Here is a 17,136-nt window from a genome sequence, read left to right on the forward strand (position 1 = left end):
GATATCTTGTATTAATTGTGCCCATTTTTATTCAACAACTTATATTTGTACAGCACTTTTAACGTAGATAAAAAGCTCCTAAGGCACTTCACAGAAGAGCTTGTCAAGCCAACGGAAGATATTAAGATGGGCGACAAAAGCTGAGTCAGAGGTGGGTTTGGAGGATTTGAAAGAAGCAGAAAGGTGGAGATGTTTAGGGAGGGAATTCCAAAGCTTAGGGCTTCGATGGTAGAGGCATAATGTCAATGGTGGGTTGGAGGGGAATGCACAAGAGACCAGAGTCAGAGGAACACAGAGGTCTTTGAGGGCGTGGAGGTGGTTACAGAGATAGGGAGGGAAAAAGTCATGAAGACATTTAAACACAAGGATGAGTATTTTAAATGAGGGGCATTGGGGATCGACAGCCAATGCAGACCATTGAGGACAGAGTTGATGCGCGAGTGGGACTTGGGTATGGAAAGGATAAGTGCAACAGATGTTTGAATGAGCTGAAGTTTACGGAAGGTGAAGGATGGAAGGTGACGCAGAGAACATTGGAATCGTTGGGTCTGGAAGTAACAAAGGCATGGAAGAGGGTTTCAGCAGCAGACAGGCTGAAGCAGCAGTTGAGTCAGGCAAATAGGCAACCATTGTAATGTATGTGGGATTAGCTTGTAGTTATTTCGGGGTCATACAGCATTGAGCTTGAAGTTGAGAACTTATAAACTTGTTGCTGGATGTGCTGGTGTAGCTTTTTTCAAGTTTCACCTGCATATATTCAATTACCGTAATCTCTATCCACATAAGAAAAAATATAATTTATAGATTTTTATCTCTGCTCCACACATCCTTGAATGAAAATATCTGCAGGTAAAACAGCCCTTTCAATAAAAAGCTGAAAAACATACAACACCACACAATGGTTCTAAAATTTCAAACTATGTTAACAGACATCTGCAGACAGTTTGTTGCCATCTGAATATAATGAAGCTCTCCCTATACACCAAAGGACAAAAATGAAATGTTCTTAATATAGCAGACTCCGTATAGGAGAGTGAATGGATGTTTAGCAAAATTACATCATTTAAAAGGATGAGGCATTATCTTGGGTATGGTCTCATGAAGATTGCATTTTACTGCTTTCTAACCCAAGTGAAATTTTCCTTTTAAACAATTGTTGATTCTGAATGTTAAGATTAAGGTCTTTTACCATTATTTTCCCCATTTCTTTAAGACACTGCAGTCTCCTACTTAAAATTATCAATTTTCACAGGGTATTATAATTTACTGATGCACTGTGCTTTCTCTTAAGGTTTTCCTCCCACTTCTAACCAATTTCTGCCCAGCTCTGAATACACTAACAATGCGACATACCTGTAAATGAAGTTGACTGAGAATGGATTGAACCTTTGTTTAGCATCGTCATTATCTGGCCAACAAATTCTTTTGGAATGAAGTTTGCATAAGGTAATATATCTGTGCTAATAAGTTGCACAACCTAAAATAATAAAAAGCAACTGTAATTTGAAATATTATGGTGTCAAAGTAACCACTGGCAAAATGGGTGATAATGTCACAGAAATACTATGTTTAATGCAGGTCTATTTTTATACATCTACAAAGACCATTTTTAACATATTCAATGTTTGCTGGTCATGCACAGCTTATTAAAAAGTCTGAACTTAAACTCACCTCAACATCGATGTTCTCATTTTTCTCGAATTCTTGAATGGAGAGATTATCTGGGGGCGTGCTATAAAACCAAATCATCATTAGTATGACAATGCAATGTTCATTAGGCAACTTGTTATTTAATGAGCTGTTCTTCAGTGTAAATTGATTACTAACACAATGGGACATCACTTTGCCAATTTGGAAACTTCTGGATGAATTAATAATTCAGGCATGGACTGACTGTATGTTAATCCTGGATAATATGTATTCAGCAGGAATCCAATATGCAGCATGACTAAATTAATGCATACAGAACCAAAACTTGCACTTAAATAGCTCCCCATCAGGACATCCCAAAATACGTAATAACAAACAAATTATTTCTTGCACTGTAGTTACTGTTGCTAGGAAGGCAAACACAGCAAATATTGCAGACAGCAAGGTCCCACAAAAAACAAATGAATGAAGAACCATACAATCTATTTTCATGGTGTTGGTTGGTTGGCTAGTTAGAGCAACAGGAGAACTTCCTTCTCTTTTTTGACTAGTGACATGGGATCTTGTTTATCCATCTGAGCAGATAGACAGTAAGTTAGGTTAATATTTCATCCAAAAGATGGCAATTCCAACAAAGCAGGGCTCTCCCAGTAACTGGACTAATGTGTCAACCTAAGTTACATGGTCAGTTGTGGGGCTTAAACCACACAACCTTCTGACTCTGGCAAGAGTTCTACCAAAGGAGCCAAGTTGACATGGAACAGTTAGAGAGATACAGCACTGAAACAGACCCTTCAGCCCACCGAGTCTGTGCCAACCATCAACCACCCATTTATACTAATCCTACATTAATCCCATGTCCCCTACCACATCCCCACCTTCCCTCAATTCTCCTACCACCTACCTACACTAGGGGCAATTTACAATGGCCAATTTACCTATCAACCTGCAAGTCTTTGGCTGTGGGAGGAAACCGGAGCACCCGGCGGAAACCCACTCGGTCACAGGGAAAACTTGCAAACTCCGCACGGGCAGTACCCAGAACCAAACCCGGGTCGCTGGAACTGTGAGGAACAATCCAGAGATCCAACTGAACCAGTCAGATAAGTGATGTGCAGACAAAAAGTTTTCTCCAGTCCATTCAGATGATTAATCACTGGGCAATTCACCATGTTGTATGTAGAATCATCTTAAGGATACTAGAACTACAATATTTGTAAAAGAGAACACAATTTTAGATGACTGTTTTCATGCACCTTTTTGTAAACAAGAAGTCTTCAAATGTGTTGGATAGTTCTGGCCACATGGTATCAAATTTTCTTGAGGAAGCATGCTGCCTTGCAACAGGAAGTCCAATAGAAAGCACTTTAAGAAGAGAGGAAACAGCCATTTTCCATGTCGTTTCAGATGGGCAGGCATACTTAAGACTGAGTGGTATCCTTAATGTCTAATGAAAAAAGGATAGAGCAAGAGAGAGAGGGCTGATTTCTGTGACTAATATAATCGGCACCAATAGATTACTGCAGGAACTTACGGTCACAAATCCAACATGTCTTATTCCAAACAAAATTAATTTTAAATTCATCAAGCACGTCTGTGCTGGGGGACAAAACACCTTTCTACTCTGACCACCCAGTGTCAGCATGAAACCCAATCATGTCAGGTACCCCACAGTCTGCTGCAGAGTAAAGGTCTCTCTATTCTGACCCAATAAAGATGCCTTTGTCCCAACTTGAGAAAAACACCAGTATTCCCATGTGATTCTTGGCAGTTAACAGACTCCTTGATTGCGATTGCCACCACGAGGGAAGATTTCCTCTCTGTGCAACAGAATCAGAAAGCTCATCCTTTGTAAACAGATTTACTATTTTCCTGCACACAGTGCAAAGAGGAAACCTCCTGCTGGTGTCAGTTTGCACGAACTCTGGCCAATTTTGAACTGTGGAGCTTTTGCAACTAAGAACAGGGATGAGATAGTCCAAATTAACTTCATGTATGTCCCTTCATGCTGGGAGGGATGAGACTCTCATCCCATCAGTTCTTACTAGACTCAGGTCCCAAAGGTTAAAGGCTTGTGTCACCAAATGCCTGACATTTTTTTAAATGGTGAGAAAAGGTGTGCAACAGAAACTACCTGCAAAATGATTTTATGGTTGCAAGAACAGGGATTAAAGCATGCCATGGCCCTACCATCCTATTCTAGAGTCAAAAACTCAGCTCGCTATAATCACAAATCCACAACTATCACGATCATCTAAGTTTTGAATATTTTATAAAAGGTTAAGATTCAAATAATTGTGAAATTAGTTTACAGAATTTTAGGATCATTATGAAGCACTGAAAACTTAAAGCTGATTAAACTATGCAATGCTCTACCAAGCTGAAAGCAGTCCTAAAAGGCAACTAGTCGTCTAAAGATCAGTTAACATCAACCTTAAAATAGATCAGATTTAGACCTTCATTATAGAACACCCAAAGTCAATCCACAAAGTAATTATAAAACATTTTATTGTAGTTCATCATAAATTACCTTAATGATTTTCTGAAGGACTTTTTCATTTACCACAGCTTTGTGGCATGCTGTCTTCTGATACAAGTCCACAACAACTTCCAGTGACTTTTCAGCAAATGGCACATAATTCAAAGCCACCCACTCCGCCTGCAAGGCAATACAATTTATGGTGTTTAAACTTTAAAAGTTAGCGAAAATACTAACAATCTTTCAATTTGAAGGCTGCTTGGCAGTGAAGAGAAATGGGTTATCAGTCTAATTTTCTTGGTTTGCATGCACTAAAGAGATCACTAAAGAGATGGAAAGATAAAGAACAAATTTATACAACTGAAGCAGGGGAACCGTAACACTTTAAAGTTGCAGTATCGGTGTTCTTCAGACTTTTATACCTAGCAGTTAAGGCAGGTAGGTATTGAGATTCAAGTTTGATCCTGAAGGTGCAGGAGCACAGTTCTTCACTGTCAAATTAAGTATTAAATAGAATACACTATAAATTATCTGCCTACAACTACTTTCATGTATAATTATACTATTTTCTGCCCCTGCTAGAAGAAACACTATAGTTTATTTAGCTTTATCATCAAGACAAATAAACTGACCCAACTGACTACTGTCAAAGTTGTCTGCAGATTCAGGGCCTATGACCACTCAAAGGCATCTGCCTCGTGACAGACCACAGTGGTTTGGTAGGGTGTAGAGAAAGTGCATCTTGTGTTGCTTTAAGCCATAGAGACCAGTGACCTCGATTTTACAGGCCAATTACAAGCTAGATTCCACTCAATCCCAAAATCAAATAGTACATTTTCAGTGAAGTTGCTTCAGTATTGCATCGATGCCAAACTTGTAGACTATAAACTGGAAGGCAAGACCTGAACTGCCTCCTCCAGACACTTACACTCTTTTTTGCTCTGATGTCATGTCTGGCAATGATTCTGGGATTTGTATTGCATTTACACTATAACTGAAATGTTGGTGCAAAGCAAAGTGTCTCACACCAACCCAACAGTTGCAGTGTGAGCGCAGTGACTGGCATGTGGCTAAGCTATGAGTTTTGTACGATATTACAACTGGAACAATCCAAGGATGGTTAGACAGTGCTTAAGTCAGACCTCCTGCTGTCACCTGCCCTTTGTAAGCTTAATAACCAATTGCAGAAGTATGTATTTAGTGATGGATAATCTGACTTGTCTATCAGTACCCAAAGTTTTGTGCTCCTAGGAAACATGATAAGTTTTGTACAAGATCTAACATTACAGTTGGTACTATCATTAATTAAAAACAAAAGTTGGCCATTGTTGTTGCCTGTTTGTAGGAGATCCTTGCAATAGACTCCCTCAGGAATGGATGGGTGAACTCAGTTCAACAATGGCCTGCTTTATCAAATTACAAGATGTGAAGGCCTTTAATGTGGGATATCACACAAGGATGAATGATTGTTAAAAAGCTCAGCTAAAACTTAGTTTGCGACAGTGCAAGTTTATAACCTAGTTCCAGTAATCCTGTAATTTTCTTTCCCTTACCAACTTTTCTCCCTTTTGAAGTTGACTTTCTGCTGAGGTGCCCTTTTACCCCTTACCGAAAAGCCCATTGTTCATGCATGAGCCTCAACAGTGAACCAGGCCCCTGATCTTGTTTTGGAATGGATGCATCTCACATTGATGAAGAGCAATAGACCAGTTTCTGAGCTTGCAAACCAAAGATGTATTACAAGCAGGGTGATAATGTGCTTGTTTGACATCTGAATATTGATTTAAGCTGAAACTTCACTCCAATTGCTTAATGTAAGGAAGGAATGTAAGAAGATGGAATTACAACTGGAGAGTGCAAAGAAAAGGATTCTTTACTCTACAAGACCAAGGATTATCCATAAAAGGTTGTTTCATCATTTCAGCCATGAAGACATAGCCATGTTTGAAGAAAAAGAAACTGCAAATGCTGGCAATTAAATAAATATAGAAACCAGAGAGCATCTGCAACAAGCAAATATAATTTAAAAACTTAAGGCCTATGTTCTTCATCAGGTAAGAAGGCATTTTAGTAAACTGGAAAAAAAAAGGCTAGGTAGGTAGGTGAAAATGAACAGATTTTTATTTCCAGAGAGGGAGTTAATCAGTTGTATGACATACAAATTGCTTAATAGAAAACTGTTAAATGATATAAAAAGTCATCAGTGAGGTACTAGAAAGATTTTAAAGGAATATGCAAATAGTTAAGTGGGTGAACTGATATGGGAGAAATCCACACAAGACAATGGAGGAAATTTGATAGAGAAAAAAAAATCTTGCAAATGCAGCAAGTCTGAATGTACACAGAAAATACTCGCAAAACACATTTCCTCTAGTCTGAGAGAGAAAAACAGGCCAACATCACAGAACCACCACTCCCTGCCACCAACCCAACCTCACCCCACACTAAAAGAATTTACATCCCAAATTGTCAACCAACCTCCCCTTCCCCAGACCCATCATACATCCATACATCACCAACACCCCATGCATGGAGGATACAGCTAAGCTCTCAAAGTTACTGAAGTCATTGTTTAGAGCAGAGAACTACAGAGTGCCTAAGAGGACGATGAAGTACTGGAGGTAATTTTTTTTTACTTTGTCACCTGGAACTGATCTACCACCCTCTAAAAAAAAAACTGGTTCTACAATGGGTGGGTAATCTGTTCTGTCAAGCTAACACACAGATAGGAAATTAGAAATTTACCCCCACTACTTCTGAAGCTTGTTTTGAGCTTGGTTGGAAAAATGCAGCAGAGATGGAGAGGACAGAGTGGGAATGGGCACTGAGGAATTAAGTGCAGAGAGTGGTCTTGGGTTTAAAACAGACAAGTGCAAAATGGTCATCTAATCTGCATTTGGTACTCTTGATGTAATGGAAGCCCCACAGTAAACAGCAAATACAGTATATTAGATCGGATAGCCATGCTTCAACCTGTTCAAGTTAGAAAAAAGAATTTCCCACAGGATAACACTAAAAACGTAAAAATGGACAGTGGCTAGTGGAGAGAATAATAGTGCAGATGCTGTAAAATTTGAAAGTGAGTCTGAAAGGCAGAGGTGAAGGGTGATAATAAAAATCAGTGATTTGTCTATAAATTCTAAGCAAACTAAACAGTCAGAACTGAAAGCAGACTCAGAAGTAGACTTTCATACATTCATGCTGTCATTTGATCCCTGATTAAGCTTCAAGATGGATGACCTGAAATGATTCCCAGCCTCAAGCCCACTCACCACTGGACTGAAGTTTAACTGTCTCCCCTGCCTTTAAAGGACTTCCCTTCTCCACCCCTCCATTCCTTTGTCTCTTACATGAAATATCTGCAGTTCCCTGCTAGCCATATGGTTTTTGATAGCAGGGAGCCTATTGCAGCAAATGAGGTAACTCTTAAGGGGAGACTTGCACAGCAGAGTTTATAACTCTTGAATGGAACAACAGATGGCTATTACAACTTTTAAACTTTTCAGATTTCTACTGCATTTAAACATTGTGGCAAGGATAGGTGCAGCTGGAAAACCTCTCTCCATGAAATTATGCCATTTCAACATATATCTCTCAACTTAGATGCATAGCTTTTTTCTCCTTTTCAAATTCATATTTTACTGTACTTAAAATTTTGAATTCAGATCACCCAAAATATCATTGAAGTGATCGGATAATTTGATTTCAAATTCATGAAATCAAATCGAAGTAGATCATCGGAAAAAGGACACTGCAGCTTTAAAAGTCAGAAAAACTAGGAAGCAAATGATTGTGTTAATGTTATACTGAAGTGTACTTTGCCATGCGGTTTAGGGTAGTCCAATGCCAGTCTGAACAGGTCAAGTCAAAAACAACCTATTGGAGGCTTAAAACTTACCGGAGCAAATAGCTGAATCTATTATTTATCCATCAGGCACAGAAGCAGCATAAAACGGAACAAAAGAAGATAATCATTACGAAACTACTTAGAAACGTAAACAAGTTGTCATTTTGTTGTACATTTGTTGAAAAATTTAAGCAATGCAATTGTTTTTTGATAGAGATTTTGGTAGTTTAATTCAAATGAAATGGATGGGTTTCAATTGTTTAAAACATTTTCCATTATTTGATGAGATGACCTTTTAACATTCCTGGCCCACTTAGCTTTCAAGCTGTGACATTACCTTTTAGATAAATGACCTGAATAAATAACTGTGACTTGGAGTAAAGGTGCGAGAACGACCAGAGGAATTTGCCCTAAAGTCACTGCACTTACATCAAGCTAAAATCCCGGGGTTCTCCTATGTGTTGCTGTGGGAGGATAGTGCTGGTTTTGACGCAATTGTTAAGTTCCCCTCTTGATGATTTTATTACTAGGATGGAAACTTGATAGGTTTGTAGATTGGAGGAAAAAGGGTGTTGTTTAAACACCCTTTAATGATGCATTAAGCATAATTCCAGCAAAAATAATCTCTTGATAGCCATCGATTTATCTTTCAAGAGTATGCAGGTTCCATTCTTTAAAAGGGTACAAACAACAAAAGGAATCTCAAATATGAAGAAGCTTTCCTTGAATAAGTAATGGTTAAGACGGACATTGCAGCCGGTGAATATGACACTCTAATAAAAATGTAGAGTAATGAAAATGAAGCTTGTTTTAAGGGGAAATAGTTCACAGAACCAAAAGGCATCTGAATGGAAACGATTTGGCTTGATCTACCTTTACAGTCTTGTTTCATTAGATTCAGGAGAATTCAATTACGAGTTTTGCACAGCGTAACTCTCAACTCAGGGAGACAGTAAGAGATGGATCAGCTCAAAGATGATGAAAGAAAGGAGGATCACTCATCTATATCTTAAAAAAATGCCCAAAAGTTAAACCATTCTGGTTCTATCACAGGTCTTAGGATTAAAGATGCCTGTAGGTTCCAGGGTACATTTTTTGTCAGTGTGGCTCAGTTGGCAGCACTTGCGCCTCCGAGTCAGAAGGTTCTGCGTTCAAGTCCCACTCCAGGCAGAAAAATCTAGGCTGACATTCCAGTGCAGTACTGAGGGAATGCTGCACTGTTGGAGGTGCTGTCTTTCGGATGAGATGTAAACCGAGGCCCAGTCTGCCCTCTCAAGTAGATGTAAAGGATCCCATGGCACTACTTCAGAGAAGAGCAGGGGAGTTATCCTCCATGTCCTGGACAATATTTATTCCTCAATCAACATCATTAAAACAGATTATTTGGTTGTTACATTGCTGTTTCTGGGAACTTGCTGTGTATACTTTGGCTGCTGCATTTCCTACATCATAACAATAAGTGCACTTCAAAAGTACTTCATTAGCTTTAAAGCATCTTGGGAATCCAATGGTCATGACAGCTGATATATAGATGCAAACCTTTCTGTTTTCTTGTCTCTATACTTATTTGATGATGTATATGCCAGATTAGTTGCTTTGCTTTGGAAATCCTACTCATCTGTACCTTTGGGACAATGACAATGCCAACGTTCAGTCAACAACTTTGATTTGAGGAAGTGACCTTCAGTATTTTCCCCAAATCAAATATTTAAGGTAAAATATGAAGTCAGAGGTGTCAGAAAATGAACAGAACAAGATGAAAGTGAAAGTAAAAGAGGTTAAAGGTGGCTGAAGCTGGGAGGCGGGTTTATTTCAACCAATGTTCCCGCCAAGCCCGACGGATGTGCAGCTGCACAGCAGCCTGCAAGGTACTGCACTTGTTCTGCAAGTATGCGCATGTGGTCACGTAAAAAAATTCAGAGGGATTGCACACTAAACAAAATGGGCCACACACAACTAAATTTTAAAGGGAACATGGCTGTCAATGGTAAAAGGCTCAGTGCACTAATGTGTAAAGGCTCTCTGACATGGGTTTGGTGCTTTCTTTTTGGTTGCAAAGAGGAATTAAAAACCCACCGACTACCTTACTGGATAATACATATCAGTACCTCTTCCTTTTGTCCCGCCAACAGGTTTACACAATTCTTCTCCCACAGTTTTGCTTAAAAATTTTTATAATTATTGCAAAGAAAGAATGCTTGTTCTCCTTATGCCTTGTTAATTAAATGTCTTGAGCATTAATACCTGTCTTTAGGTAACAAGAGTACAACAAAATGCTGCCTCATGTTTTGTAGCATATAGCTGGATGCGTTCATTGACCTGATACGGAGACGTGTTATTCAGATATTTGGCAAAAAAATGATGCTGATAATCCAGCATAATCTTCAGTACACATTCCAAGAACTGGCAGTAGCAATATTTCCTAAAGCTGCATTTAGTATTTTCATCAGATTTTGATGTTCATTTTTGGATAATGGTGTGTCTATAGAAAACTAAATTCATACAATTTAAGCAGTATTGCCAGAGCTCTAAGTTGGTTGAAACTCTATCTTTGGTTTCACAACCGAAACGACAAGAGTTTAGAATCTCGCTAGTCCAGAAAGGGGCACGTGGGCTTTTCTTCCAAATGCTGGATGCCTTAAAACATGGTTACCACATACAGCACTCATTCCCTCCTCCAGCCAGTTTAAATCCTTCACCCTGGCCGCTGCATAGTAACTATGAAGTTTTAGGGCATGTCTGACAGTATTGTGTATGTATCAGCAATTGTTGCACCTTCACAGTAGATACAGTTTAATTTATTTTCTATTGATGCAATGATTTTTTGCTCTGGAACTATTTCACAGGTGTAAGCAGCCTCCCAGGTAACTCAGCGGGGTGAAAATTCATTATGTGTGAGCCTAAACAGAGTGTGTTGTAGACTATTTAGCGAAGGGCATTACAGACACTTCAGATCCCACCTAATGCACACCTAACTGTAATTTCCAATTGGTGGGGGGGGGGGGGGGGGGGGGGGAGGCTCTTACCTGATACTGACCCCAAATGTAATATTTGGCCAATTTTCCCCTGCCTAGTTCAAAACTAATTATACTTCAATCACCTCAGCTGAGACCAATCAACTCAACAAAGATTAGTGAGCACAACTGGAAGATTTCTGGCTTGTAGAGTTTAGTACTTGACTGGATGTTGCATGTACCTACTAACTCAATGCGGCTTTTAAAAAAAAGTAATAAGATGACTATCCCTCCCTCCCCTCCCCCATGTTGGCTCTGAAAACTTCCAGTAGTTTAAAGAGGGTCATCTTCAGGCTCAAGCATGCCAGATTCAATACTAAATACAACAGACACAATAATTGTAGTTAAGGTCAAGTGTTTCATATGGAAGAGTAAGAAGTATACCAAGGGGCAGGAAACTGTGTAAAACCCCTCAGGCTGTACGATTCATGTGAAATGTATGTGGTAAATATTATGCGTAATTGCAATTGTATTGAGGCTCCTCAGATTGCCACAGGCTGCGTGGAAAGAACTTGAACCATACTGCACTTTCTGTAAATGACCAATTTGTATATGTCATGGAATGTACTTATAGAAATTTTATGAATAAAGTATATTTTTTGAAAAAAATGGAAGAGTAAAAATAAACCTCAGAGGATTTCTTTGTTATAATCACAGGAATATATTTGGGTGGCTGCACATACTGAGTTACCACAATATCATGTTGCTAATTATAAAAGACAAGCTTATTGTCTGAAAAGAAGTATCTGCCCGATTACCTGATTAAACTTCGCATTTGCTATGTTTTTTGTTTCTAATTTTCCATATGTTGGTGCCTTGCAGGAGAATTCGACAAATGAGAGCAACTGGTCAAAGATTGCTGGGTACATGATTTGCATGTCTTCTGCTCCTATGCAAATCGCCTAAATAGGGAGAGAAACAGGTTAGGAAGATGCCAAGAGAAAATCAGTCCATAATTTCATATTTCACGTGTATGTTTTCAAAATGATGTATTAATTCTTTTTTTAATTCATTCTTGGGATGTGAGCATCGCTGGCAAAGCCTGCAATTATTGTCCATCCCTAGCTGCTGAGAAGGAGCTGGTGGGCCACCTTGTTGAATCACTACAGTTCGTGTGGTATGCTTTGTAGGGGTTTGATACAACTGAGTGGCTTGCTAGGCCACTTCAGAAAGAAGTTACAAGATGATCATGTTGATACGGGACTGAGTCACAAAGTGATTGGTTAATGACATCAGGTTTCCTTCCCTAAAGGACATTAATGAACCAGTTGGGTGCTTATATCAACTGACAGCTTCTTGGTCACTTTTACTGATATCAGCTTTTTATTTCTAGATTTTATCAACTATATTTAAATTCTGAAACTGCCATGGAGAGATTTGAACTGTTGTTCATGGATTATTATTCCAGGCCTCTGGATTGCAAGTCAATTTAACAGTGGGCAAGTGTCATGTAGAATTAACAGAATCAACATTTACATTTTTAACAGAGGTTGCAAACAGTTTGATAGAAAATAAATTACACTCTCTGTATTAGTTTGCATTTGTTCAGTGACTACTCAACTTTACTGACCCATCTAAATGAGAAAACTGGTTCAAGATTATTCATTTGCTCCCACAAAAAGTGATCCGTTCCTCATGAGTACTGCTGGCACAAATGAAGCACTTTTCCTTCTTTACTCATCCTCAATGAGTTGCTGTGTATTCTCTTGAATTATTTATTTATTTTTTTTAAAGTGCTCCCTATAGTGCCCAACTGACAAAACAAAAGTTAGACCGCCTCCTTGAAGTCTTTTAGTTGGACAGAGTAACTTTGTTGGAGCCATTAAAAGGTCTCACACACCACAGAATAAATCTCATTTACTGTTCTCAGTTAACAGTGAAGCATGCAGGTGAGAATACTTTGTAAAAACCTGCTTTACTAGTTAATGGAAAACTTGAACAATATATTCAAGGCTCAACAAACACATGATGTTTAAAGGGTGAATGTGCAGGAGAAAGATTCTTTCTGCCCTCTCCATACCCCACACAAAATTTTGATTTTTAAAAAACTGGAAATTTCTGTTCTGTATAGCAAACGTCCACTATTTCAAATCTTCACATCTGAATCGATAGGAAATAATAAGGATCATATTTACAATAATAGAGTACCACCTTCCCAACTTACTGTCTCCTTTTAGCACATACAGTCATGTTTTCTCCTCCTTCCGCTCCTCTCCTGAAGGTACTGACTCTATCTGTATCAAACTGTGCTACTGCACCTAAGTGACCATGATTCACTGTGACAGTGTATGTTGGGTGACTATTCTAAAGCCTAGTCCACTCTTCCAGCTGCTCTTAGTTAACTCATTTAAGACTAGGGATTGAAGCTGGGATCTTTCTAATCTTTACACTTTAGCTACTCATTGGTCAAACTTGTTTAGTCGTTGGGGGCGGGGGTGACTATAACATGCGCGCTGTTAATTACCTTTACCAACAGTTACTGCCTTATATATTACCTGTGAACCATCAACCTTAGGTTCTAACTTCCAACAAAATGTCTTTGGGAAAAAGCTCAACGGGCTTTTCATGTGAAACTGGAATTACATCACAAAGAATAGAGGTTGCTGTGTGCTGTTTATTTTGTGACGTTCAGTCTCATCAGGTCAATTTTAAACCTCCCTTTTCAAGCCATGGATTTGCAAATTAAATACAATTAAAAAGTGATGTTTAAAAGCAGACACTTCGTATGCCAAGAAACACATTTCACTTAAGTTATAGCAGTATTCAAACATTTGTGAATTAACGGCAACAAACAGAATCTTCATTTTCACAAAAAAGTGCAACAGGTCAATTTTTTTTTAACCCTCTCCTTTTGCTATCAATTCTCCTGTCCTCACAAATGTCCACAAATAGACTTCCAGCAGAGATCACTGGATTAGCAACCAGGGGACAGAAGACCTGTTCAAATTTCTCCCTCCCATTTCAGGAACAATGAGGCTGATGGTAGCATCCTTACTATTGGCCCATTACAATCAGCTACTTCATTACAGAAACAACTTCATTTTCTGTATTAGCTATAACTTTTACTGTCTAATGAGTCACCAAGTTTGTCCAATGAGATAAGAGACCAGGGAGGTTTTAGGTCTGAGTTAGCTGGTCATACTGGGAGCTACAATTAGTCAGGGAGAAGAGAACTGAAATGACAACAGAAAGTGCCAGAAATATCTGTGACCCTTCGTCAGAACTGATGTGTTCTGATGAAGGGTCATGGACCTGAAGCGTTAACTCTGTTTTTCTCTCCACAGATGCTGCCACACCTGCTGAGTATTTCCGGCACTTTCTGTTCTCATTTCAGAGTTCCAGCATCCACAGTATTTTGCTCTTATTAACTGACCAGCGTTCTCTCTACTGATCACTACAATCTGGTGGAAGAGGACATGTGTGAGGACAATTATCAATTTAAAGTTCTTTAACGAGTGCAGCTTAAAAGTTTGAGACTCATTTATTAAATAGATACCAGAATATAACATAATTCAGACTGGTAACCTGAGCACTGCTCACTAACATACCCAATACATGAGTGAGCTGAAATATTGATTGCTGTGTTACATTTCTGCTTTTTACAAATGAACACACAAATATTATTTTTTTACAAATACATTTGTTTTCATTCATCATCCTGACTGCCACTTACAGCAACAGCTACACTTTTCTGTAGCTGAGTTTGCAATTGGGGACAATATAGATCAAAGGTCTAACTGCAAATATTTGTGAATTCTCATCAATGTAGCAATGAATCAAATTGAAAAACTAAATACTTGCACTTTATGGACTACAAAGAGGCTGAAGATTCATACTAACCCACCCACCTTTGTCCATTCAGTATAGACTTCATAATTAAATTGGAGATTTTTCTCATTAGCACAAAGTGCTCTTGTATTTTAATATATGACTCTAGGTCCATGGCTAATATCCCTCCATATACAGTAGAAGAACATTGTTTCCTTTTCCAATCTGTCCTAGTAAGCAAACATTAAATCATAAGTGGTGATACCCATTACCAGTAACATCATTATCCGAAGCCACTAAAATCCATCTAACATCATGTTTACATTACATGATACAATAGGAGGGAACATACCCAGTCCTTTGAGCTACTTAGCGCTGGATTCTTTGTATGTCAACAATACATTACCATGTAAAATCTATTCAAACAATTCTGCTATTTATCATATTGATTTATGAAGCACCTAACCTACACTCAGTGCAAAGGGTTCAAGTTAGCAACCGATTAGTGAAGCTCTGACTACATTTTCATTACTTCACTTTGAAGTAATGTTTCTGCTAAACATTTATTGATCAGCTACAGTCCCAGGCAAAACTGTTCCTTCAGCTCACTTGTTTTGTTTGTCCAAAACCATGTAAAACAAGTTTTGCATTTCGATAAACTTGCTCATTAACCAACACGTACTGATACTTGTTCATGAAGGATATTTTTATGCATCAGGTCTACAATTTGTGTCTTTGCTACCTACTCCTCTCCATTATTAAGACGGCAACCTTGTGTAACGTATGAAGTCTTAATACCTTCTGTAGGACGTCTAGAGCTATCAGCACTGCTTCTTGTAGACTAGTCAATACTGCTTCAGTGTACGATGGAAGAATGAATGGAGAGGCATCAGAGCTGATTGGAACTGACACAGCACCATGCAGTATTACACCCAACTTCTTCAGGTCCTCCATGCTGAAGCCCGACTTGATGTGCTGGTACAGAGCTGGGAAGATCTGCACAAGTGCTGTGAGGAATGGCTGACTTGGAATAAAGAACAGCTTATCACAGGCGGCTGGTGGCTTTGTGCTCTCTGAACCTATCTTGTACCAGGTGTTCCACGCAGCCCACCACAGGGCAGAATCCTCAATTTCATCTACTGCTGCATTCAGTTCAGCTCCGTTGTATCTTCCTAGCCTTTCTCCCAGTGAATCTGTCCTGGACAAGACTCTAGGTGGCCCCGGAGGGATCAACGGTCCCACAAAAACCGGCATATTAACTCCAGAAAGCCCTTCTGGCTTGTCGCATTCCTTTACAGGGGTTACGATCTGTAAAATTTCCTGGCAACTCTTTAGAGCTGCCAGTGAAACTTCGCTGTTCTTGCTCAGTGCAGCTGACTGAATGTGATCCAACAATACATCCCATGCTTTGGAAAAGTCCCCTGCAACAAATTAAAAGAATATATGTTAGTAATAGAGGTTCCAAGGTTTTCAACGGTCATCAACACAAAAGTAAAAAAACACATTTTAAATGCACTATTTACAAGTATTTGGCAAGAATTTGGGGGAAAAGACATTACCTAACGACTGTAGTAAGTATCTCCTGGTATTAAAGATTCTAGCCACGCCAGCCAATGTTAAAACCCATGTCTCTGCCCATTGCTTCTCAGCAGTGTCTCTAGAATGATGAATAAGGATATTTCCACCACCAGACTCAATCTTCTCTTTGTCGGCTGTAGTGGATGATTCTCTAACCTGATCCAACAGGGGAAATAAAACCTAACATGAACCAAAAACAAATAGGATTAAGTACAAATATCTGCTGCCAGAATGAAATCAATGCAAGAAATGCCAGTGCAAACTATATCTATAAATAAGCACGTGCAAAAGGTTTGCATTATTCATATCGATCACCGAAGCTCATACTCGGTATTGAACGTGACAATTCCTTTTTTAAATGCAACTCAATTTTGCTGGAGCTGAAGTCAAATTTTCTTCAAAAGAAAATTCTAACTTAATTGTATTTTCTCTAAATTAGCACATCTCTTATTGTGTATCTTGAGGGTGAAATGTATTGTGCTACATTGTTTGTGAACCAACCCTTTCCCTCAAGTCACAGCATGCCCAGAGAATACTACCAAACTCCAATATCTCTCTTGACATGTTTGATGTTGCTAGGCAGCTTGGACAATGGGTTGTTCTGACACATTCTGTTTTGGCATATGGACATCCTCAATATTACCATGTTCCTGTGTCTGCCACTAACTAAGCCAGAGCCCAACTCTCAGGACCAATAGCGAGTATACATTGAACATACTAGTCTTGGGCCCCTGGTTGCTCACTGACAGTTGCAATGCTAGTTGATTTGTCTTTGTGGCAGGTTAACTATTTTCTCTCTG

At 38.9% G+C, this 17,136-nt stretch overlaps 1 protein-coding gene across 2 annotated transcripts in view; it reads right to left on the bottom strand.

Annotated features, from left to right (window-relative positions):
- Nucleotides 1-17,136, bottom strand: part of mon2 (MON2 homolog, regulator of endosome-to-Golgi trafficking) — a 141,081-nt gene that overhangs the window by 7,475 nt on the left and 116,470 nt on the right. The window contains exons 25-32 of one of the 2 annotated variants that reach the window (XM_068050352.1): nucleotides 16,318-16,516; nucleotides 15,557-16,179; nucleotides 11,749-11,892; nucleotides 8,028-8,045; nucleotides 4,181-4,309; nucleotides 2,907-3,097; nucleotides 1,672-1,732; nucleotides 1,354-1,477 (exon numbers count right to left, since the gene is read on the bottom strand). In XM_068050352.1, the coding sequence (XP_067906453.1) occupies nucleotides 1,354-1,477; nucleotides 1,672-1,732; nucleotides 2,907-3,097; nucleotides 4,181-4,309; nucleotides 8,028-8,045; nucleotides 11,749-11,892; nucleotides 15,557-16,179; nucleotides 16,318-16,516 (1,489 nt within the window). The remainder of the gene's footprint in view (nucleotides 1-1,353; nucleotides 1,478-1,671; nucleotides 1,733-2,906; nucleotides 3,098-4,180; nucleotides 4,310-8,027; nucleotides 8,046-11,748; nucleotides 11,893-15,556; nucleotides 16,180-16,317; nucleotides 16,517-17,136) is intronic. The other variant, XM_068050353.1, reaches the window with a different exon arrangement.

The sequence above is a fragment of the Heterodontus francisci genome, chromosome 18 (assembly GCF_036365525.1).
Source record: "Heterodontus francisci isolate sHetFra1 chromosome 18, sHetFra1.hap1, whole genome shotgun sequence".
Classification (NCBI taxonomy): domain Eukaryota; kingdom Metazoa; phylum Chordata; class Chondrichthyes; order Heterodontiformes; family Heterodontidae; genus Heterodontus; species Heterodontus francisci.